The sequence below is a fragment of the Miscanthus floridulus genome, chromosome 2 (assembly GCF_019320115.1).
Source record: "Miscanthus floridulus cultivar M001 chromosome 2, ASM1932011v1, whole genome shotgun sequence".
NCBI lineage: Eukaryota > Viridiplantae > Streptophyta > Magnoliopsida > Poales > Poaceae > Miscanthus > Miscanthus floridulus.
This window is the reverse complement of record NC_089581.1, coordinates 45,078,669-45,102,072: the sequence shown is the minus strand read 5'-3', so window position 1 is coordinate 45,102,072 and position 23,404 is coordinate 45,078,669. Positions and strand designations below refer to the sequence as shown.

The following is a 23,404-nucleotide window of genomic DNA, read 5'->3' as shown; positions in this document are numbered from 1 at the left end:
GAGCTCCTCCTCCTCCTCCTCCTCCTCTATCTATTCTGCAACGCAATTTAAGTGATACACTGTAGAGAAAATAAGGCTCCGAAGCCAAAATCCAAAATTTTTTAAGATTCTCCGTCACATCAAATCTTACGGCATATATATAGAATATTAAATATAGATAAAAAGAATAACGAATTACACAGTTTACCCGTAATTGACGAGACGAATCTTTTAAGCCTAAATAGTCCATAATTGGACAATTTTTACCAAATATAAACGAAAGTGCTACAGTAGCAAAAAAAAAAAACCAAAAATTTTGGCATCTAAACGGGGCTTAAATGAAATGAAAGAAAACGAAAAAAAAAAGAGAGGAAAGAGGCCGGGTGGCAATTCATAAGATAGTGCCTCGGTGACCTGGTGTGCCTGTGGCCTATATAAAGGGCTGCTCGGCGCCCCGGTACAACAGCGAGCAAAGCAAGACCTCTCCTTGCTCTGCCGTGCACGGAGTTGGAGCACACCACCATTCCTGCAGCAGGAAGAAGCAGCCTCCCCCTCCTCTTCCTCCTGCTGGAAGAGCAAGCGAGCGAGAGAGATAGAAGTGATGGCGCTGCTGTTGCTCCTGGTGGCCGTGCTCGGCGTGGTGCTGGCGAGCAGCCTGCTGCTGCGGTGGAACGAGCTCCGGTACAGCCGCCGCCGGGGCCTGCCGCCGGGCACAATGGGGTGGCCGCTCTTCGGCGAGACCACCGAGTTCCTCAAGCAGGGGCCCAGCTTCATGAAGCAGAGGCGGCTCAGGTACCATACCAACCCCGTCCGCATTCCGCTCGCCGTCCGTGCCCTGCTCGCTTGCCTTCGCCTTGCCAACTGCAGTGTCTGTCACCGGATCAATCATTCGTTAGAAAGAAAGAAAGAAAGCATAGTAGTACTAGAATGAAAAAAGAAAAAACAAAAAGCGGCGATCCGGAGGAGAAGGAAGAGGCGGAGCATCAGTGTCGTGTTCCCCAAAAGCTCGCAGCCCCGCACTGTTCCTGTTCCAGCTCTCCTCTCTGCTGGCTGATTACCTTAGTTCCATGCCATCATCATCCTCCTAAAGCACCACGCCACCACCACCTTATCATATACTGCCACTGCTGCCAGACATGAGGAAGGAAAAAAAAAACAGTCTTTCCATTATATACAGAATAATAAGCATAGCTAGTCTAGTCATGGTAAAATAAATCATTTGCTAACAGTAACAGCAAGCAAGCACAGAAGCATGAAGAAGCTTATGGTAAAATCATTGGCGGCATGGTGGCAGGTACGGGAGCCTGTTCCGGACGCACATCCTGGGCTGCCCCACGGTTGTGTGCATGGAGCCGGAGCTGAACCGCCGGACGCTGGCCAGCGAGGGCGCCGGCTTCGTCCCGGGCTACCCGCAGTCCATGCTCGACATCCTGGGGCCCAACAACATCGCCGCCGTGCACGGCCCGCTCCACCGCGCCATGCGCGGCGCCATGCTCGCGCTCACTCGGCCCCACATGATCCGCGCCGCGCTCCTCCCCAAGATCGACGCCTTCATGCGCGCCCACCTCCACGGCTGGGCCGAACGACGCGTCGACATCCAGGAGATGACCAAGGAGGTATGGTAGTGTAATACACAGATACACTAGGACGCAGTTGTTGTTGTTGTTGTTATGCTCTCTTCTTTTGCTCTGATGCTCTTGATGCTGTGCAAACCTCCTTGACTCGTGAGCTCTGACAGAAAAAGAGAGAAAAAAGAAAAACAGCGAGAGAACAGCCGGCTGGAAAAGGGTGACGAAGGAAAAAAAAAGGGGGAAAAAGCAGTAATTTTGTGGGGCCCACGGTTGAAAGATTACTGATTTACCTTGACTATATTGCATTTCAGTGGCCAAATTGCCATTGCTGTTGACATTGCTTTGGCAACAAATCTGACTGAAAGTGGAATGGGACACATTCCTCAATTTTTACAGCACCCACCGCCACCATTTTTCACTTGCCCTCCGACTCGGATCCAGAGAGGCAATGCCATAGGCTGGCCGACACGGCAGAATGATGGTGCCCCTTGAAAACTGAGGAATTCATCGACTGTTGATTTCAAAAGAGTTGCGAGCAAAAGGAAGGGATCTTCCCCATCCCTTCCTCTCTCTCTACCAAAAGGGGAATCTTTGGCTTTCTAGAACCTGTACTGCACTGCTGGATTGGCAAAAATTTATGAGCCGAAGAAAAGGGCAGACAGAGGGGAAAGGAAACTCCCCTCCCCCTCTCTTTTCTCTCTCTCTATATATACACATTCCAAAGTGCACAACAAACACTCCATGCACCATCATCACCATCACATGTCTCAATGCAAAAGAAGCACTTGGCTGGGTGCTGAATTCCATACCTCTTCCATAGCGTAGCATGGCAACTTATTATTATGGAATCTTATCTGCCTTTGTTTTCTTTGTTTTTTTTCATCAGATGGCTTTGCTCTCAGCTCTCAGGCAGATTGCTGGCATCTCTGCTGGCCCACTCTCTGATGCCCTAAAGGCAGAGCTGTACACCCTTGTACTTGGCACCTTCTCCCTGCCAATCAACATCCCAGGAACCAACTACAGCAAAGGGCTCCAGGTACTGTTCATTGCTTGCATACCTGAAAACATCAGAAGAAAAAAGTTGAGCTGAACTGAGCACTCTAACAACAGCAGTGTTGTCTTTCAGGCAAGGAAGAAGCTTGTGGCAATGCTGCGGCAGATGATCGCGGACCGGAGGTCCTCTGGTTGCGCTCAAGATGACATGCTGGATGCGCTGTTGAGCGGCAATGAAGGCACCAGGGCGAAGCTCAGTGATGACCAGATCATTGACCTTCTTATCACCCTCATATACTCTGGGTATGAAACCGTGTCGACCACCTCGATGATGGCGGTGAAGTACCTATCGGACAATCCAAAAGCTCTTGAACAAATCAGGGTACATATACTTCGCAACCAAGTTCAATTCTACCGCAAAGCGATTAGTCCTATAATCCATGAGCTTAGGGATGATCTGTTGACTGTTGCAGAAAGAGCATCTTGACATCAGGAAGGCTAAATCACCAGAGGATGCCCTTGACTGGAATGATTATAAGTCAATGACCTTCACCAAAGCTGTAAGTTGGAGATGATACACCCAGAAAGCAGTCAGAGTAGAATTGTACTATGGACACGACAAACTAATTTATTCTTCTAATATGCAGGTCATTTATGAGACTCTAAGACTAGCTACAGTTGTCAATGGGCTGCTGAGGAAAACTACCCAGGATGTAGAAATGAATGGTGAGAATCCTACGGGATCCATACTTCTACTGATAGCGATGCAAATCTCAAGCTAGTTCTAATGCAATATTATGTATTTATTTCAGGGTATGTTATTCCAAAAGGCTGGAGAATTTATGTCTACACAAGGGAGATAAATTATGATCCATTCCTGTACCCGGAACCGATGGTTTTCAACCCATGGAGATGGCTGGTAAGGAATAGAACAAGCAAACGTCTCAGATAATAAATAGGCACCAAGATATGTCACAAAATTCTAACCTGACAATGCTTCCTGACAATAGGAGATGAACCTCGAATCACATCCACACTTCATGTTGTTTGGAGGAGGTGCCCGCATGTGCCCAGGGAAGGAAGTAGGAACAGTTGAAATTGCAACGTTCCTTCACTATTTCATTACGCGTTACAGGTTTGTTCCTCTCACAAGTTTTTGATACTAGCTATAGAAAAACCTCAAGAGCTCTTCACTGAAAGACTTGGCGCTGATCTTCTCTTGCAGATGGGAGGAGGAGGGAAACAACACAATATCAAAGTTCCCCAGAGTGGCAGCTCCCAACGGGCTACATATCCGAGTTCAAGATTACTGAACTTGTGAGACGTTTTGCGAAGTTTAGATAGGATTCAGACTTAGATAGAATAACCCTGCGATGCTGATGCTGCTGGCCTCTTGAAAGGATTAGAACAGCCATTGGTGCTTGTAAAATGTGTCCATGCCAATAGGAATATTATAGGGAGGATATAGGTATGATAGGTTTACTTAGGAAATTGATGTAGAAAGCCACCAGATGCTCCTGTATTCTTTTGGTCCATCAATTTTCAAATTTAAACAGAAGTATCATTTGGCTTCTATGCTTTTGAACATGATACAGAACCAGCTATCCATATGCAAATTTCCAGCTTCATGAGCCCGTTGAATAAAAAATGCCAATAGCCAACTGATCTAAAAATATGGATGGACACTGACTAAAAAACATTAAGCACATACTGAGGATATGCTAAATTGGTGACTGCTAATTGCTAATGGAGGAACAGAGTAAGAGTTTTACCTTATTCAGGATATAGATGATAACTGCTTCAATGGTAGAGGCTTCCAATTGCTTATATAAAAAGGTAAGAATGAGCTCATGTTAACAATGCAAGTTCCTTCAATTAGTTAGGCAACACATTGATGAAAGCAAAAGCACTCTCTTCCCATCGAAGGTCCAACATAATGGAAGTCAATATTCATTGCTGCTTCAAAAGATGCCAATAGTTGTTTAGAAGCATCACCATTGACAATGTTCGGTGCAAATGAAACTGCATTATCCAACGTACTCCGAGAACAATGCTGTTAATGCACTACTAGTAAATCTCAAAATTGTAGATACTACAAGATTTCAGCTTTCGGCGAAGGGCAAATTTTCCTGGAACAACCAATATCCTTGATCAGCCATGTAAATAAAGAGTGCACAAAAAAGGATCTAACATAGAGTTTTGGTAACTTGATTCTATCTGTTTCAACTCTGTTGCAGTAAAACCTATCATCAGGGCATCCATAATTGGTCATCGCACATTTCACTTAAGTTTAAAAGATAAATGGTTCTGATCGTTTAAAAAAAAAACTACTGCACTTTGTTTTCTTAAATTCCTAACTTGTGGCCTACCAGGAACAAATTGTGAACGAGAAAACTCCTAGCACTAAAGGGTATGTTATGTAATTCATGTAAAACTTTTTTTCGTACACAAGCTATTACAGATTGCAGGGTAATTTTTCGTACACAAGCCATTTCATACACAAGGACTGAAAAAAAATCGTGAATCTGAAAGTAGAATGTTCAGAATCAATGCTTAGAATCTAATTTAGGTATCTTCTAGCTGAAATACAAAAAAAATGCTAAAGCAGTCAAGCTTAACAGTAAATACCTAGCCTAACTGCTTTTCACGTCTACTACGAAGTGACCAACCCACAAGATACAAATCAGACCGGCCACATGGACAAGAAATACAAGCAGAGTGCAGGGCAACCACATGCATGCACTCACAAGAATTGACATGCAAACTCCTATTCTGTAGTGCACTGGGAGAAGAGAGTTTCTGTCAGTCCACATTTTTCCACGCACCATCTATGATCAGAACTAACAAGTAACAACAGACAACGACAGTCGCACGTTGTATGAACAATCGTGCACTGGGCACAAGAGTTGGTACATACTCAAACAGAAGAAGGCATATGCAAAGTAACACCCTGCCATGATGGCATCCCATGTGGTGAAACAAGTACAAGAGATGCAAATGCATTGTATGTTCCCCAAATTCTGTTGCTCCTGGAAATCAGTGGACTGACAGTTACTGACATGGAGCAAGGCAAGCATATGCACACAAGTCAGAGTGTACAGCCGTCTTATTCACTAACAAGAGAGAGTTTATATTGAAAAGGAAATAGCAATATCATACTAATCGACAAGTGCAAAAGTCTCCATAAGAGAAGAAAACAAGAGCACAAGTTTAAGACTTTGGTGTCAAAAAACTTCCCCACTTTTATTTGCTTCAACAATGCATCACAAACCTTTGTAGTATCAACATCAAATCTACCATTGCATGTGGGATTGACACGGTTACACATCCAACCTGGAAATCCTTTTCCTAGATGGTTCAAGTAACATACTAGTACATGTGAAGCAATAATGCTTCCTTGACACATCTCTTTTCTTATGGACGACACACCAGAAAGAAGCTGGAGGTTCTGTTAAGAATACTTTGAAAAGAACAATCTCAGGGTCAACAATCATTCTCGACCAAGGGATCTCTGCCAGTTCCATTGAGCCATAAAATTGTATGAAATCATCCCATCAAGCTCGGTGTGATGTTCTTGTTTAGCTCTGCTTGAGTTTTTTGTCCTGTACAGTTTTTTTGTTCTGATTCTTCTCTGTTAATAGAAGAGATCTGTTGTTCTGTTCAAAAAGATCTCTGCCAGTTCCATGTTAGATACTTGAGTATTGCTCAGAGGCCATATAAACCGAAATTGTAGCCTCTCTGCAATGTGAATAGATCCCCTGCCATATACATACAATGTGAGAGACGATGAGGTTAAGACACCTGCGAGATACATCATTGACCATATATACTCCTCGGTTTACAGTTTCGCTTGCACTTTTGCATATAATTGTATTCATGGATAATAGCTTCTTTCTATTTCAAGTATCTTTGACAATAGCACCCAGCACAGGAATCAACCTTTGAAGCTCTTCATCTTCTGAGAGCCTTGTCGCAAAATGGCGTGTGGACTGAGTGCCAATGTCAACTGTATCTGCAAGTTCAGATACTAGAAATTTGATCTCAGAAAAGATCGCCTCCACTTCAAGAATTTCCGCACATAACTAAAGCTATCTGGCTTCAGATTAAGCATGTCTATGAGGCCATGACCCACAGGTAACACTATTATTAGGCCCTCTTTTATGATCAAACAAAGGCTCTCCTTGAAGGTTCTTCAACAGTTTAAACAGCACATTTCAGCATTTTGAGAGTGAATGCCAACTTTGCACTGATCCAAGGATCAGTACCTAGAAGATCCTTCAAAAGGAACTAGAACTTTTGGCCTCTCATATTTCTGTTCGTCTGATGCTTATCATAAAATATGACATCCATACCAACTGGTTTGGGACTATATTTTCATCAGTTTGGCATAAATCCTACTCGATTTATTTGACTCGTCCGACTGAATCATGTCGTCCAAGCTTGGTTGTCGTCTTACACTGCACTGATTGTATCATCCACGTTGCTCCCTAAAGCAATGACAATCTCTTGGCCTTGGGAGCTTGCACTGACATAGGATTCCACAAATGAATGATGCGTCGGGAAATGCACGCCTGCTCTTGTCAATGACCCAACAAGCTCGGTACTGCCAACATGAGAGGAAAATTAGCAAACGGCTGTTTCAACTGTCAATTTAGGAAAGGGGAAAAAAATGATGGACAGGTTATATCAGAATGAGCATTTGAAGCTAAACAATCCTTTGAAACGGTAATCTGCTGCAGAGGCGTTTCATTTCACACATCTGTAGCTGTAGCACTGTGGCAGTAACAATGAGAAGACCCAGAGCAGGGGCACGATAGGATTCCAACAGAGCAACAGTGACCGGTGCTGGAAATTGAAAAGTCGGAGCCGGACAAGAATGGCGGAATCGCTGTGGCCTCGAGGCAAGAACTCGACAGGGTTCTTACAGTAAACAACAACGCCGACAATAACCGCTAAAACTAGTTGCGAAAACTGGTGGCAGGCAGGATAGGAATCAAGGGTTCTACTTGCAAATGTCAGCATGGATGTGAGAAGAAACAACTCGAGTGCCATTCGACGGGCGCAGCGAAGAAGATATCAATACCTCCCGAGCGGAAAAACTTGGATCGGAGAAGTGCTGAGGAGGCCGGATTTCATTTGATTTGAGGCGGCGCACGCGGCGAAGAGGAGAGCGCTGCGCCGTGCGCCGACCGGGGAGGAGAAACAAGAGGTTATGCGAACAGACTAAGAAAGCGAACTCATGGAATACGCCTTCCCTGTTATGACGCTTCTGCTTCTTATCCTCAGAACTATGGGCAAATAAGTAATTTGCTCCAGCCAAGGGGTTTTGCTGTTCCTCGTTGCTGAGCAGTAAGCAGTGGGCACAGTCGCTCTTCTCCCAGCAGGACTGGAGCGGCTACTGGGATTTTTGCTACTCCCCTCCATTGATGGCTTCTCTTCTTCTCCCTCCGCAGTTCACTTGCTCCCTGCGCCCTCATCATCGAATCAGGTAATCTCTCAACATAGTGAATCCGCTGCTGTACATCCCAATTATCAATGCGAGCCCGCGTGAAACATGCCGGTTTCCCCCCGTACGGTCGCTGCAGTCTGTGGTGAGATAGAGGAGATTAGGAGCCAGAATTGTCTTTTTGTTCATTCTGGGATTAGAAATGCGGCTCTGTCCTGTGATTCACGGACCTGAATAATGTTTGGTCAATTCATTTGGATTGTGTTGTGGGCAGGGGTCAATTGGTACATTACAAGACAAACATTTTGGGGAAGAACATGACTAAGTCTGCAGTGAGGTTGCTTAACCGCAGTGTTAGTTTTGCATCAAGGACTTCTCAAGATGCTGTGGATGAGTTAAGCGATGAAAGCGATGGTGAAAGCTCAACTAAAAAGAAAAGAGCCCCAAGACGTGGAAGAAAGAAAGCCGCCGCTGAAACATCGGGAGGCGAAGGAGAAGGAAACCAAATCGTCACTGAACAAACGGCCGCTGAAGAGACTAAGGAAGCTAAGAGGAGAGGCCGTAAGAAAGGTAAATGTACATATTGGTTGCATTTTTTGCAGCACTTTTGTTTCTGTATGCTGCAGTTTTCATGATTTTTCTCTACTGGGAACCTTAACAAGTCACAATTTTTCTCTGTTCTGTTACAGCTGCTACTGCTGCAAGCTCAGAGGAGAAGGATAAGGCCAAGGAACCGAAGAAGAGGGGAAGGAGAAAAGTTAAGACTGTAGAGGAATCTAGTGATGATGATGGAGGGCATACGGGCAAAGATTTGATGCTCTATAATGAAGGAGAAGATCAGACTCAGCTACAGAATTCTGCCAACGTTCTGGAAAGTAAAATAGAGTCAGTTCTACATGAGGATATTGGAGACGTTGACGATTTAATTCCGCTAGTGTGCTGCTTTGGACCTGCCAAATACTCCTTTATTCCTTCTGGAAGACCAGCCAATAGGCTTATAGATCATGAGATTCATGATAGAATGAAGGACATGTTTTGGTCTCTAGATAAGTTTGTGAGGGCACCAGGAGGGTCTTCATCCAATGTTGCTCTAGCTTTAGCCGCGATTGGTGGAAGGGTTGCATTCATGGGAAAATTAGGTGATGATGATTACGGTCAAAGTTTGCTGTATCACTTAAACATCAGTGGAGTTCAAACTCGAGCAGTTTGTATGGACCCTTCAGTGCCAACTGCTGTGTCCTTGATGAAGGTCAGAACCGAAGGAAGTCTGAAGACAAACTGTGTTAAACCTTGTGCTGAGGATTGTTTCCTGCAGTCTGATATCAACCCGGCAGTTCTAAAAGAGGTAAATATCAAACGATCATCAAATATAAATCCTGTGATATCATATCCTATGTATAATACTTTATGTTTTAGATGCAATGTGCGACATTTATTTTTTATTTATTAATAATGATATGTGATTCTTGCGTGTTTATTTTATGATCCTGAAAAGAGTATAGCTTTTCACTTTGTACACATGTAGGTGCGGGTCCTCTTCTATTTCAGAACATAAGGATGCATTTTCAAAATATTTGATAATGCATTTAGTCATATTCTGAACTTGCATTCAGACTTTTTCAGTTCTCGTATCTGGGTGCTCACAAGTCACATGTTGTGTGAGTCACTCCCTAAAGGATTTAGTACTCCCTCTGTTATGACTGGTATACAATATACCAGGCGCCAGCGTACAAGTGGCTAGGGGCGCCCAGTTCAGCCCAGATCAGATAGGTGGCGCCTAGAATTAGATGGGCTAATAGCCCAGTTATCCTTGTGTTTTATTATTTGCTATTTTCCCCAAATAGATATTTATTTCTTAAAATAGGGTCTCTTAGAGGGGATATATATATCTTGTAAACATTATTGAAGGAATCAAGCAAGGCAAACGTTATTTGCCTGGCCTCAAGGGCCAAGGGCTACATACGTGACTTCCTTGCCTCCCTGCCTCCTCTCACGCACAGCCCTAGGGCAGCAGCAGCGAGCAGCCGTCGCCTCTTCCTCTCGCCGCCACGGCACCACGCCGTCGCTGAGAGATCAGACCTCACCCTCCCCTCAGGGCCGTCCCACAAATTTCATGGGCCCTTGGGCCAGTAAGACACTAAGGGCCCGGCAATGTAATATTTGAATAGGACGATTAAAGTATATAACTTGTAGCATATATTTAATTCTTCTTGAAAAGGTAACAGTACATCAAAGAAGATAAAAAACAGCAAAATAACTATGATGGTTACCTCAAATAAAACTACGGTGCTTCAGTGCTTTTTAAAAAAGCGTCTTCGGGCATTTCTTGATGCAAAATCTTCAAGAACACTTTCAAGATCAATTGTATCTAAAATATCCTTCTCAATGCTACACATAGCCAAGCCATTTAATCTTTCTTGTAGCATAGTTGACCTCAAACAATTTTTCAGTAGCTTCAATTTGGAGAAGCTTCTTTCAGCTGATGCTACTGTCACTGGAATAGTTAACAGAATCCGATATGCAATAGAGGCATTTGGATAGCAATCTGCAACTTTAACAAAGTGAAGAATCTCAGATGCTGACATCAACTGATCTGGCAAAGTTACTTGCAACACTTTCAACTCAGAGAACAAATCATCTAACTCAACATCAGACTTGTTGTCATGAGAAAAAGTATTCACAAAAGTTGTGCAACAGTCTCGTAGATCACTATGATCCAAGGACTTTAGATTTTCCGAATTGAATAAGAAACCAAATATTTTCTCAAATTCCTTTAGCTGATCAAATCGGCTAGTCAATGAAACAATTGCATAATCAACAATAACTAGGAAGTAGTCATCATTGAAGTCATCTATAGCTGACCGTTGTAATTCTTCAGTTTCATAATCTTGTTCATCAAATTGCTTCTTCCTTTTACCTTTACGTTTTGTAGGAAATGTTGGCTCCACATCTAAACTAGATGCAATGGATTTTGCAGTCTCAATACTTGCACTGAAGCCTGTCTCTGTACTTCTTAAAATATGATATGACCCCTTCTATCTGTTTCAAAGTACTATCCAAGCACACAATTGGAGACTGCAACTTTTTGCTCACCATGTTGATAACAGATAAAATATCTTCCCAAATAACCATACCAACTAAAAATTCAAAATTCTCAATAGTGGTTACCAATGATCCAGCTTCACTCACCGATTTTGGGTCCTCGGTACAAGTTCTTTCCACCTCCTTCAGAGCTGATCTTATTTGAGAAGCTTGATACCTGATAGGTTGCACACTCTTTATTCGACTCTCCCAACGAGTATCAGACAAGGGTTTGACAGTGAACCTCTCAATATGATCGGTCAAAATTTTCCACTTTTTAGTAGATCGTGCAAACAATGCATATATCCGTTGTATGACACCAAAAAAAGTAATAGCTTTTCTACAGGATTTTGCCATATCACAAAGAACAAGGTTCAGACTATGACATGCACATGGCATATACAATGCTCTTGGATTAATTTCAAGCACACGTGCCTGCACACCTTGATGTTTTCCCTTCATATTGGAACCATTATCATACCCTTGACCTCTTGCATCATCAATGTTCAAATCAAGAGACTGCAATGCATCCAACAGTACATTAAAAAGCCCCAATCCTGATGTGTCATCAACCTTTAAGAACTCTAAAAAAAATTCCTCTACTCTTGGAATGGCACTTGACATATTAACACACCGCACAATTAGTGTCATTTGTTCTTCATGACTAACATCTGGGGTACAATCCAAGATAACAGAGAAGTACTTGGCATCTTTTATGATCTTTAAGATATGTTTTTTCACAGCATCAGCAAGCATAGCAATTAACTCATTCTGTATCCTAGGGCCAAGATAATGATGATAGATTTCATTATTTTGAATGCGCCTAATATGTTCTTGCATGATAGGATCAAATTCAGCAATCATTTCCACTGTGGCCAGAAAATTACCATTATTTGATTGATAAAGTTTTGCATTTGTTCCTCGGAAGGCAAGATTTTGTTTAGCAAGAAACTTCACAGCAGAAACTATTCTTACCAAAACTTGTCTCCAACGCTCCTTCTCTTTTGCAATTTCCCGCTGCATTTCATCCTCAATTGTTTTATTTTTGCTCAATCTAATCCGAATATCATTCCATGTATTCATGTTTGTCAGATGCTCCACACTGTTCTCATGTTGTTTTAGTTTCTCACTCAAATGCTTCCAATCCCTCACTCCATCATTTGCTAACAAAGAATTGTTCTGATTTGATTTGAATAGCTTGCAACAAAAACAAAAGACCTTGTCCACATGTTTACAGTAAACCAGCCACTTCCTGTCAACAACCTCTCCATTAGTTAACTTTCTGGAGTAGTAAGCATATGAAAAACGCCTATTACTAGGATCACTAGGAAATTGTAAATCCATCTCTCTCACAGGCCCTTTCTCAATTAAGATATCTCTTTTGATATTGTTAAGATTTTCCCATGTCCTATGTGATGGATAAGTCATGTGTGGCTGGTCTTTGTGGGGCTGGTTCTTGCTCACATGGTCCTTGTGGCTGTTTTTCTGTTTTTAGGACAGCATCTTAGACTAGAGGACAGCATCTTAGAGGACAGCATCTTAGACTAGAGGACAGCATCTTAGCTAGGACAGCATATTAGCATCTTAGACTAGCATCTTAGACTAGCATCTTGGCATATGCTTGGCTGGCTAGCAGCCTATAAATATGTAACCCCAACCCCTCAGGTTGGTATGGCATTTGTGTGAGCTTGTGTGAGAAATAGACAAGAAAATTGCCCCAACTCCTAGTGTCATCCTCTCTCGATGAGAGTAAGAATTCTCCTACTACCAAGAGTGAGAATTCAGCGACTAACACTATGATCAAAGATAGTCAACATTGATTGTTCATCAATATATAAATTTTCTGTATCATCCGAAGGCTGCAAATTTTCACCTGATCCCAAAATGTCCTCATTAGCATCAGCTTGCGCATCTAAATTTTCCTCCCCTGCAGCACCTTCATTAGCATCAGCTTGCACATTTAAATTTTCCTCCCCTGTAGCACCTTCATTGGCATCAGCTTGTGCATCTAAAATCTGCTCGTCTGTACCACCATCATTGCCATAAGCTTGTGCGATTATTGGTTGATCATGTTCCTGCCCCTGATCTTGACTGACTTCGGCATTTCTTGATGTTGGAAAAAACCTATGCAACGCACCCTTTTGCGATTCTCTGGATTGAAGTTCTTGTTTTCTTTCTTTCCTTTTTTGAGCACCGGACTTATGTTTCTTTGGCAACATCTAACATGATAAAAAAATATCGAATTACAAATCAAATCTCTGAAGCCTAGCCCTATCCCCGTAAGCAGGTATTGATCTGTACACTAAAGTACTGAACTGCAATCAAATTGATTTGTTTATTTAAGAGGCCTGATACCTTTGCCGACTTGCCGTTGCCGTGAAGAGGGACGCCGCACCGCAGTGCCAGTGCCACGCCGCCACGCCGGAGGGACGTCCGAGCTCGTCGCGGCGCTCGCTGAGGGCCGCCTCGGCGGCGCGGGGCTGGACGTGTTCGAGGCCGAGCCAGACGTGCCCGAGGCGCTGATGGGCTGATGGCGCTCGACAACATCGTCCTGGCACGTCTATACAGTATACACATGGGTACCCTCATGGGCCCCCAGCCTCATGGGCCCATGGGCATCGCACAGGCTGCCCCCCCCCCCCCCCCCCCCCCCCCCCCCCAATAGGACGGGGCTTCCATCCCTACAACCTCCGCAGCAGCTCCGGTAGGACCTCACGTCCTATCACCCTCCCCCTAAGACAATGTCGTGGGTGCAAAACCATCACAAGTCAGTTCTCGTATCTGGGTTCAAATATTCATGCTTAATCTTTTATGGATGTTGTAGTGCCACAAACAAAATTTTGGCTCAATAATTCTATAATTTTATCAAAATTTACTATTTCTAAGCTAAATCAATGCTTCTGTGGATAATTTTGAGAACCTTCCTTTTGCATTAAATTTGTGGCATGCTATACTTCTGTTGATAATTTACAATACTAGAACTCCATCTTGATGTTGTTTTATTGCAGAGATGTCGCTCTGTACATATACTGTTCAATACCTAAGAATAACCAGAGCTAGTACCGGAGATAATGGCAATGGTTTGGAGCAAATAATAACAGTTAGCAGGTAGATCTAATAAAATTTGGCTACTCAGCATTACTCATGTCGATTCAAACTTGATACAGATTATTTCCATCATAAATGGATGAATATGATTATGATATTTAAATATTTGATGCATAGGTCACGGATTACATTACTTGTTCACAGTTAGGCCCAGTAAGAACCAAATGCAGCAACCGCTGATTGCTCTGCTAGTCTGCTTTACTATCTGGTTTTTACGCAGGCCTTTGCTTTATTCTGTAATAAACATTTTAAAAACAATGTGCCTGTAAATGTTCTAGTAGGGCTTGCTATTCACTGTGTTCCGATATCATGTGTGAGAGAACAAATAAATGATACCAAATTGGATAAGAAAATTTTAGCGGCAAGGCACTGACAGTTGCTGCACATAAAAGTAGAGAACATGTACGATAATTTGTCTTTGCTAACTGCTACCTTTTGCATCTTATACAAGCTAAGATGTTTTACTATAATTCTTCTGCTTTGCTTGAGCCCACTACAGAGTCATCATGTTGAAAGCTATTGATGTTTCGAAGAAATTTGGTGGTACAATATTCTTTGATCTTAATCTTCCACTTCCACTATGGTCATCCAGTAAGGAAACCAAGTTGCTCATTAAGGAAGCATGGGAAGCTGCCGATATTATTGAAGTCACAAAACAAGAACTTGAGTTTTTCTGCGGCATTAAACCATCTGGGAAATTTGACACAAATGATAATGATAAGTCCAAATTCACACACTATAGTCCAGAAGTTATTATGAAATTGTGGCACAATAATCTCAAGGTCCTCTTTGTGACAAATGGTACCTCCAAGATTCACTATTACACAGAAAAGCACAATGGCTGGGTCCATGGTACAGAAGATGCACCGACCACTCCTTTCACCAGTGATATGTCACAGTCTGGTGATGCCATTGTTGCAGGTACCTCATGTGTTCCCCCTAATATACTTCTAAAGGATATGTTATTGTTTCATTAATGAGACCATACATTAGGCGGTGAACGATAAATGGGCTGTTTGGTTTGAAGAATGGGGTAGTCCTTATCTTCTAACTCCTCACCTCCTTCTTCTTTTTTTTTTTTGGTTTTTGGAATGGAACGAGTTGATCCATCACCACCTCATTTCTCACAGGCTAATAGTTAGTATAGTATGAGGAATGGAGCCATTCTACCAAATTTGAGGGAAGGACTTGTGATGCACCACCTCATCTAGAATGAGGTGGTTCTTAAAACCAAAGACCCCCTAAATATTTCTTGTCACATTTTACTAGGTGAGAGGATACTGTTTTTGTTTAAGATAATGGGAGGAACTTCTGGCCTGTGCACCATGATGCATAGCCTAGTGCATTACAATGTTTCATTAACAATAGGTGTTATGATAACTGAAAAAAATATTGAAGGAGACATTGCCTATTACTCAATGTCCATCTGTGCTTAGCAAAGTACCCATCCCAGGACTGTAACATTCTAAGTTCTGCATGCTGTGAGGGCCATCTTTGGGCATCCTACAGCTGCAACAAACACAATTGCCACTTTACTTTGGTGAGAATTATTCCAGTTTGATTAAAAACTGTTTGAACCTCACTTTATCTTTTACTAGTCTGACATGCATTCAACTGCTATAACATTTGGTGTCTTTTTGTCTTTTCAGCCCTCATGAGGATGCTGGTAATTAGCCCTCACCTGGTCACAGACAAGGTTTACTTGCACAAGGCAGTCAAACATGCTATTAAATGTGGTGTTATCGATCAGTGGATGCTTGCGCGAGAGCGGGGCTTCCTTCCCAAAGAAAGAGCAGATCCAACCAGTGAGCAGTATGAAGTGAGGTTCATCACAGAGAAGGAATACTGCACACTTCCTGATGCCATGCAATCAGAAAACTCGTCAACCAGTGAACTTGCATACGTGGAGTGAAAGGACAGGCCATCGGTGTCTATATACCGGATTCCTTTATTTATTTATGGAAACTGGCTTGTCGCTGCAGTTAGCTGAAGTTGGTATTCAGAAGAATTAGCTTAAACATGCAGATTTTAGGTTGGTCGAGTATAGGTTGATAGCCCCCAAAGTAAGACTAACATATTGATAGCATCAAATTTTCTATCGAGACAATGCAAATGTGACTGATGCCAGGAAATTTGCCTAGAATGCAACCTTTGTTCATTCTTGATTTCTCTGCGACCCATGTTCTGTTAAATCGCTACCTTATGCCAGTGGCACCACTACTAATTGTGGAATGGAGCTCCTTTGATCTTATCGGCTATGCACCAAATGTTATTTATCATATATCCAGTGTATCAAAAATATATTATGTGACTGACTTGTCCAGTCTGTTTCCTTTTCAGGTAAAAGAGATTTTTTTTCTTAACACTGAATGACATATTTATTGTGGTCCAAATTGAGTCTGCTGTTGGCTGTTCTATGCCTATTACAAGGCACGGACACCAAGGATAGATTTAAAAAAAATCGACCTACCAAGGATAGATTTTGTTGTTTCGCATTCGTGCATCACTGAATAGTGGACATGGATCATTGGGACAGAAAAAGAGGAACAGAGAACAATGTTCATTGCAAGAAAAAAAAGGAACAATGAATATGGAGGAATTGTTTTACTTCAAGCAAAGTAAGTTTCTGGTAGCTGTACCTATATTTGGTAGTATGCATTACATGTTCTGGTTTCTACTATTAATAAAGCACCTCATATATACATTAATGTTGGACCCAGGGTTTCAAAAGGTAGAGCTAATTGGAAGTATCAAATCGGATGAGATTTTTAAAGCCAGCTGTTTAGAAAATATAAGTTGAGCTTTCTTTCGTGAATTGCTGTCATTTGTCCTTGCAAACATTCTAATGTTTCTCAACATTATCGTGTGCATTGCTTATTGTCTTTTGTTCTTGTGTCATGCAATTGCACTAATCATTTTTTTGTATAAGTTGCTGCAAAAAAAAAGGCTAATTGAACGTCAAGTCACCAACAATCTATTCATTCTTGAGCAGTCGTTCATTTATAGGCTCAGTGAGATGTACTGTGTGGATTTTTTAATTTTTTTGTGTGTGTGTGTTTGGGGGGGGGGGGGAGGGGTGATGTTATTTGTGACCTAGTGGAGCCCTGGTACTCTCTTCGTATTATTAGTCTGAAAACTACTTTTGTCCCTTCAAAAACTCTCTCCAGCAAAATCGTGGAGTAATGCTCTCCTGGGTTTGATACCATGTCAGTAAGTGTCTTTCCCCAATCATTTCCTCTAAAATCTCAAGCTATAAAGGACTAAAGGAGAAAGCGTGGCATAAGTACATCCTGTAACTAGCCATCTTGTTCTGGGTGGTGCTGACATCCTAGTGCCAACCATTTGTGGGTGATAAGATTAAGATAGTATCAGGTACCAAATTTTAGTAGGTCATGTCCTGTATTCAGTACTCATAGACAGACCTCTAAATTCCTTCCCAGCCAGTTAAAATATGTCAACTCCCAGTGAAGTGTCTTCTAACAGTTGTGACTACCTTTAATGAAGGGTTCTGACTTCTAAGAGTGGGAAATCGATACTCAGTTTGTCATACTACCATATGTATACTTTTTTTTTAATAACGAAACAAAGTTTGTGCTATGATAAACAGGGGGTAATGAGTGCTGAAATATTTTCCAAGGGATGCTGGTGATACATTCAATTTTTGTCTGCAACACCGAGACGAAGCCAAGTGACACACTGACAAGGGTATTGCCCATCTCCATTGTTGGCTCCCATTGTTATCAGGTTCAGCCTAGTGAACTGCACAAAAACCAGCCCCTTGGCAAGCTCTGATCTCCAGAGCGACCAACTGTATTCATAATCAAGGTATATTGTTGAAAGGTATAGTGCCACATTGACAGAGAGTTCTGATTGGTCAATGCAAATTCCTCACTCGCCGTCCACCTCTTGGTCAGTGTGTTTGCTTGCACTGCTGCCGCATGTGGCCGCCCTGTATCCTTTTCCTTTCCTCCAGGGAAGGTTTTGGAGGGCGCAGGTATACATCACTCGTGTCACAAAACATAAATCTGTAGGCTACAGGAGTAGGCCATGTCCCAAGAACTTTTTTTTGAAACAATCACGTCCCAAGAAATCGATCAGAGTACGAGACCCATGGGGACATTGTGTTCCTCGTGTGTCAATGCTCCAACAAACTCTCTTGCTCAATGCTCCTGCTGCGAGACTTGTTGCTGTTCCCACCTTCCTGGTGCCTCTGATTCCTATTCCTACTCTCATTCCCTTTGAGGACTCCCTTCTGCTCACGCACAAGATCATGGACGACATCACTCATGCTTTTCCATTTCTTGGTTGCCAGTGATCACCAGACGTATATATACATTCATGCATGTTACAATTTGCAGCATCATTCACTCTACCATAAATAATGAATATGAAGATAGTGTCTTCTTTGTCATACATACAGTACAATTGCGTTTATCGTCTGATTTAGGGCAGTTTCCATCCTTTATTTCTTCAGTCTACCATTACTTCATCACGGCAGTTCCCATCCTTTATTCCTTCAGTCTGCCATTACTTGCATCAGCAAAGCTGTGCTACGTGGAGTAAGAAAAGCACTGATACATGCAGTAAGAAAAGCGATTACCGAAGGAGACTCCCAAAATAAACAAGTAGCCTTTTCAAGCAGCTTAGAAATTTATGCTCATTTTTCATTGACCACGAGAGAGAGCAATTTGTCGTATTTTTTAAACACTACACTTCATTAGTAGGTGGGTCATCCAAAGTTTTGGGGGCGTGGGTATACATCACTCACGCCAAAAAAACAACAACATATAGGCCCCCATTTGGACTGCACTCACAGCAAGAATTTCCATACAGTCTAGGTTCAGTATGATCAACGGTCTACTTCTAATGAGAGTATTCAACATATATCGCAACACAGTTATTCTCTTCGTGGCCCCATCACACCCTGAGTATTTGTTTCGGACCCTTCCATCGAAACAGCTGACAGGCAAAGCTCTTTGAGGAATTTAAGTTCGTTCAACTCAGCACAGAGCTTTCCATCTCCCCACGTTACCTGACCCAAAGCACAGATTGATATCGCAACTGTACTTGACCAAAGCACTGTGCTTGACCAAAAGCAACTGTGCTTGACCAAAGCACTCGTCTACGAAGAAGCTTCTAGTTGGCACAGACCTTTTGTACCTTTCTACCAAGAAGGTACTGGTCGATCACTCGCAGGAGCAAGCTGCGAGACTTGTTGCTGTTCCTGCATCCCCCATGCCTCTGATTCCTATTCCCATTCCCTTTGAGGATCGCCTTCTGCTCATGCACACAATCTCATGGACGAAATCACTCATGCTTTTCTATTTCTATCTACCATCTCTTGGTCGATAGTGATCACCGGACGTGTATATATACACACGCACATGTTGCTGAGACACGGTGTTGGTTGCACATGCAAGTGAGCCACTTATTGGAATTCATTCAGGCACGTTACAATCTGCAGCATCATTCACTCTGCTATAAGTAAACAAATGAATACCAAGATAGTGTCTTAATTTATCATACATATAGTACAATTGCTTTTTATCATGATCAGATTGATAAGCAGCCTATTCGGCTGGGCTTATACGATCGTATACGATCGTGAATTATAAGCTGGAACAGTATTTTTCTCTTACATCAAACAAGCCAAACCAGCCAGCAGTAAATAATCCACGATCATTTACGACGAAACGAACAGGCTGAAGCTTCCTTGTGGTGAAGCTTGTCCATTTGGGCCCAGTCTCCCTCTCTCACCGTGGGTGCTTATATTTCGGCTAATATCAATGTGAAGCGTCATTCAAAAGTTGTCGCTATCTTTAAAACTGAAGGGTTTTAAGAAAGGACTGAGATTGCATATTATCCACAAATTAAGCTTTTTTTCTTTTTAGAATAGTTCTTGTTTCTAATAGCTTTCAACTAAATCTTTACTTTATCCAAGCAGGAAATCCTTGTTAATTTAAAATAATCAAAACTTTGGAATTATTTAATCAACAAAATTTAGTTAATTGTAATAAACATATATGCCAATGTGTTATCCTCTGATTTAGGGCAGTTTCTATCCTTTATTTCTTCAGCTTGCCGTTGCTTGCATCGGTAAAACTGTGCTGATATAAGGAGTAAAAAAATCAACTACTGTCTGTTGAGTCATGCTTAGTAGGCCAGTAATGCCACAAGCTGATATGGCATGAAATTCAACTAGCCTCTACTTATCATCCTTCAAATTGGTAACAGTTCTCTAATTGGAAACTGCTCCGGTACTCCTCTTTCCAAAAAAATATACGGATCTTAAAGCAGCCCATTCTAATTATTTAATTATTTTCCTTTTGAGTCCCACATGGGCCTGGCCAGTCCAACCTAGCCGATTCCAGTCCTGACCCAAGCTCTCTAGATCCTGTTTGTTCGGTGTCACCAATCCCGGACTAAAGATGTTTTCTTTATTCCCGGTTTGTCATAACCGGGACTAAAGATCATCCCAGCTTTAAAAAAAATAATGTCTCCCACCGCTGTGCCACGTGAGATTCGAACCTAAGACCTCATGCACTGCCTCGCGCGTAGCTTACCACCCCACCTACACAACACATCTAACAATGGATGGAATGCTTTCCTTTTGAACTAACCCATCGGGGGACCTTTAGTCCCGGTTGGTAATACCAACCCAGACTAAAGGTTTACCAACCGGGACTAAAGGGTCTGCCTTTAGTCTGCGTTAGTATTACCAACCGGGACTAAAGGTAGAACTGTGCTGATATAAGGAGTAAAAAAGCAACTACTGTCTGTTGAGTCATGCTTAGTAGGCCAGTAATGCCACAAGCTGATATGGCATGAAATTCAACTAACCTCTACTTATCATCCTTCAAATTGGTAACAGTTCTCTAATTGGAAACTGCTCCGGTACTCCTCTTTCCAAAAAAAATATACGGATCTTAAAGCAGCCCATTCTAATTAATTCATTATTTTCCTTTTGAGTCCCACATGGGCCTGGCCCGTCCAACCTAGATCCTGTTTGTTCGGTGTCTCTCCGGCGTCGCCCAATATTCCGATCTCAATTCAATCATGGAAGTTCCATGCTCGTGGTTCCCAGAACCATAAGCAATTCCTGTCATGTTTCTTAGACGAACCCTGATCATGTGACCGCTGTTAATTTATTCTACCTTTAACGCATTCACCGTTGTTAGTAGTAGAAACCAACATCGATCGACCTGGTGAGCGGTGACCGATCAACATGGTGTTCTCGTCTCTTTTTCCATGCTGAGACTATGATTGAACAGCAGATCATCAAAAGCACCAAAGACTACTGACAGCCTTACGCTGAGTACCTGATCACGCAACGCTCGACGAGGGGCACCACGGAGCACGTGAGTACGTGACGAACCGCTCGAGTTCTGGCGGCGGCAACTCCAATATATGACACGCGTTAGGGTTGGACTCGGGCTGGGTTGGATGGGCCAGGCCAAGGCGGGACCCAAGAGAAAAATAATTATCAAAACAATTAGTTAGACGGGCTGTTGCTTTGAGATCTGTGCATTCTTTTAGAAAAAGGAGTATTGGAGCAATTCTCTTATTATTTATATATGAATCTTGTTTAATTTGTACCATACACAAGTGACTAGCTAAAGAGTGCTGAAATATTTTGCACCAGATGCTTGTGGCAAATTCATCTTTTGTGTGCAATGCCAAGACGAAGATTAGTAGTGATGGTCCAACCTAGATTTATTAGTCCCTCCATTTTTTGCGGTATTTTTTATAGCACACGATGCACATTATTGATAAAGAAAAGTACTACCACAGTATTTAGAAGGAAAGAGACTTTAACCTTTTCAAGCAGCTTAGAAGTTGATGCTCATTTTCCATTGACCACGAGGGAGATCCTCCATTTTGTTGTATTTTGTCGCATTTTCGACACTCCACTTCATTAATAGGTGGGTCATCCAACACGTGCATAGAATTTTCCTTATTAATAATCACGTTCTAGGTACCCGCAAAACGGTTGAAAACTGAGAACGCAAGATAGATTCAAACGATTGGTGAGCAAAATCAACCATAACAATCACAACAGTGATGGCAATAGAAGAAAGCAGGATGAATAGCTTTGCGGCCAGTTGTCAAACTACGTAGATGAAGGGAAAAATCGAGTAAGAGCAGCAAAGATATGATCGAGTGAAATGATGCAATATGCATCGGATCTGATGCCACTCCTTTTGCTCTGGCATAAGACCCAAAGCTTTAATTTGATTCGTTTTCCAGAAAGAAAAAAAGATGACTCAGCAATATGCATTGGTCGATGTAGAAGCTGAGATATTAATATATTCTATTTTCTAAAAAAAAAAGATGACTATACTAATTAAACAGGCAGAGTAGCAGTGGGAGGGACCGCTCCAGTCGGCGCCGTTGCTCGATGCTCCAGGCCTCCAGCCTAGATAGAAGAATCCTTGTGGCCGGAAGCAACGTTGAGTGTGTTCCGAGGCACGGGTCGCCAATGCGACGTTTGTGACGGTCCTTCTCATTACTGGCTCAACGTACTTCCCATTCTGGTGCAGCAGGAGGGAGATTATCAGCTGTTCCAGCCTTCCTGGTGCCTCCTATCCTTATTCCCCTCGACATGTGCGCCACATCATGGACATTGCTGCTGTTTCATCTCTTTTCTTGGTCGCCAGTGATACTGGAGGAATATATGTATAGATGTTGCTCAACACCACCGGTGTTGGTGGAACATGCGCAAGTGAGACACTTATTGATACTCATTATTAAGGCACATTACATTCTGCAGCACCATTTGCTTTGCTGTACCATAAACAAATGAATACGAAGATATAGTGTCTTACCTTGCAATATAAGTACAGATGATTTTCTCACAATTAAATAGTTAACGTTCCATATACATGTTGCACCATGGTCCGTGGGTGCTTTGTATTTCAGCTAATATGAATATGAAGCGCCATTTAACAATTGTTGCTATCTTTATTAAATATACGAAGGTTCTAAGAGAAAACCGATACTAGAATTGCATATTATCCTCAAATTATTTTTTTTCTTTTTATAATACTTTTGTCTTATAATCGTTTTTAGATACATCTCTACCTTATCCAAGCAGAAAAACCTTGTTAATTTAAAATAACCAAAACTTTTGAATTTTTTAATCAACAAACAAATGCAGTTAATTGTATTTTGTAAAAAACATATAAGCCAATGCCCAGTGTGTTATCGTCTGCTTTAGGACAGTCTC

The 23,404-nt window shown here is 42.2% G+C and overlaps 1 protein-coding gene and 1 pseudogene across 1 annotated transcript; both read left to right on the top strand.

Moving 5' to 3' along the window:
• Window positions 1–213: 213 nt before the first annotated feature.
• On the top strand, window positions 214–4,130 carry LOC136523016 (cytochrome P450 85A1). Its single transcript, XM_066516802.1, has 9 exons — window positions 214–771; window positions 1,274–1,595; window positions 2,437–2,586; window positions 2,677–2,925; window positions 3,017–3,103; window positions 3,191–3,269; window positions 3,356–3,462; window positions 3,554–3,678; window positions 3,769–4,130. The coding sequence occupies exons 1-9, from the start codon at window positions 581–583 to the stop codon at window positions 3,854–3,856; spliced, it is 1,398 nt and encodes a 465-aa protein (XP_066372899.1). The 5' UTR covers window positions 214–580; the 3' UTR covers window positions 3,857–4,130.
• A 3,784-nt stretch (window positions 4,131–7,914) lies between these two features.
• Window positions 7,915–16,787, top strand: LOC136538658 (fructokinase-like 2, chloroplastic; annotated as a pseudogene).
• Window positions 16,788–23,404: the final 6,617 nt, after the last annotated feature.

What these genes read in the sequence shown, in the direction of transcription:
- LOC136523016 (XM_066516802.1), top strand. Translation starts at nt 581, where the DNA reads ATGGCGCTGCTGTTGCTCCTGGTGGCCGTGCTCGGCGTGGTGCTGGCG. An exon ending in TCCAGGAGATGACCAAGGAG is followed by an intron (nt 1,596 to 2,436) that starts GTATGGTAGTGT and finishes TTTTTTCATCAG; the next exon opens with ATGGCTTTGCTCTCAGCTCT. An exon ending in AAGCTCTTGAACAAATCAGG is followed by an intron (nt 2,926 to 3,016) that starts GTACATATACTT and finishes TGACTGTTGCAG; the next exon opens with AAAGAGCATCTTGACATCAG.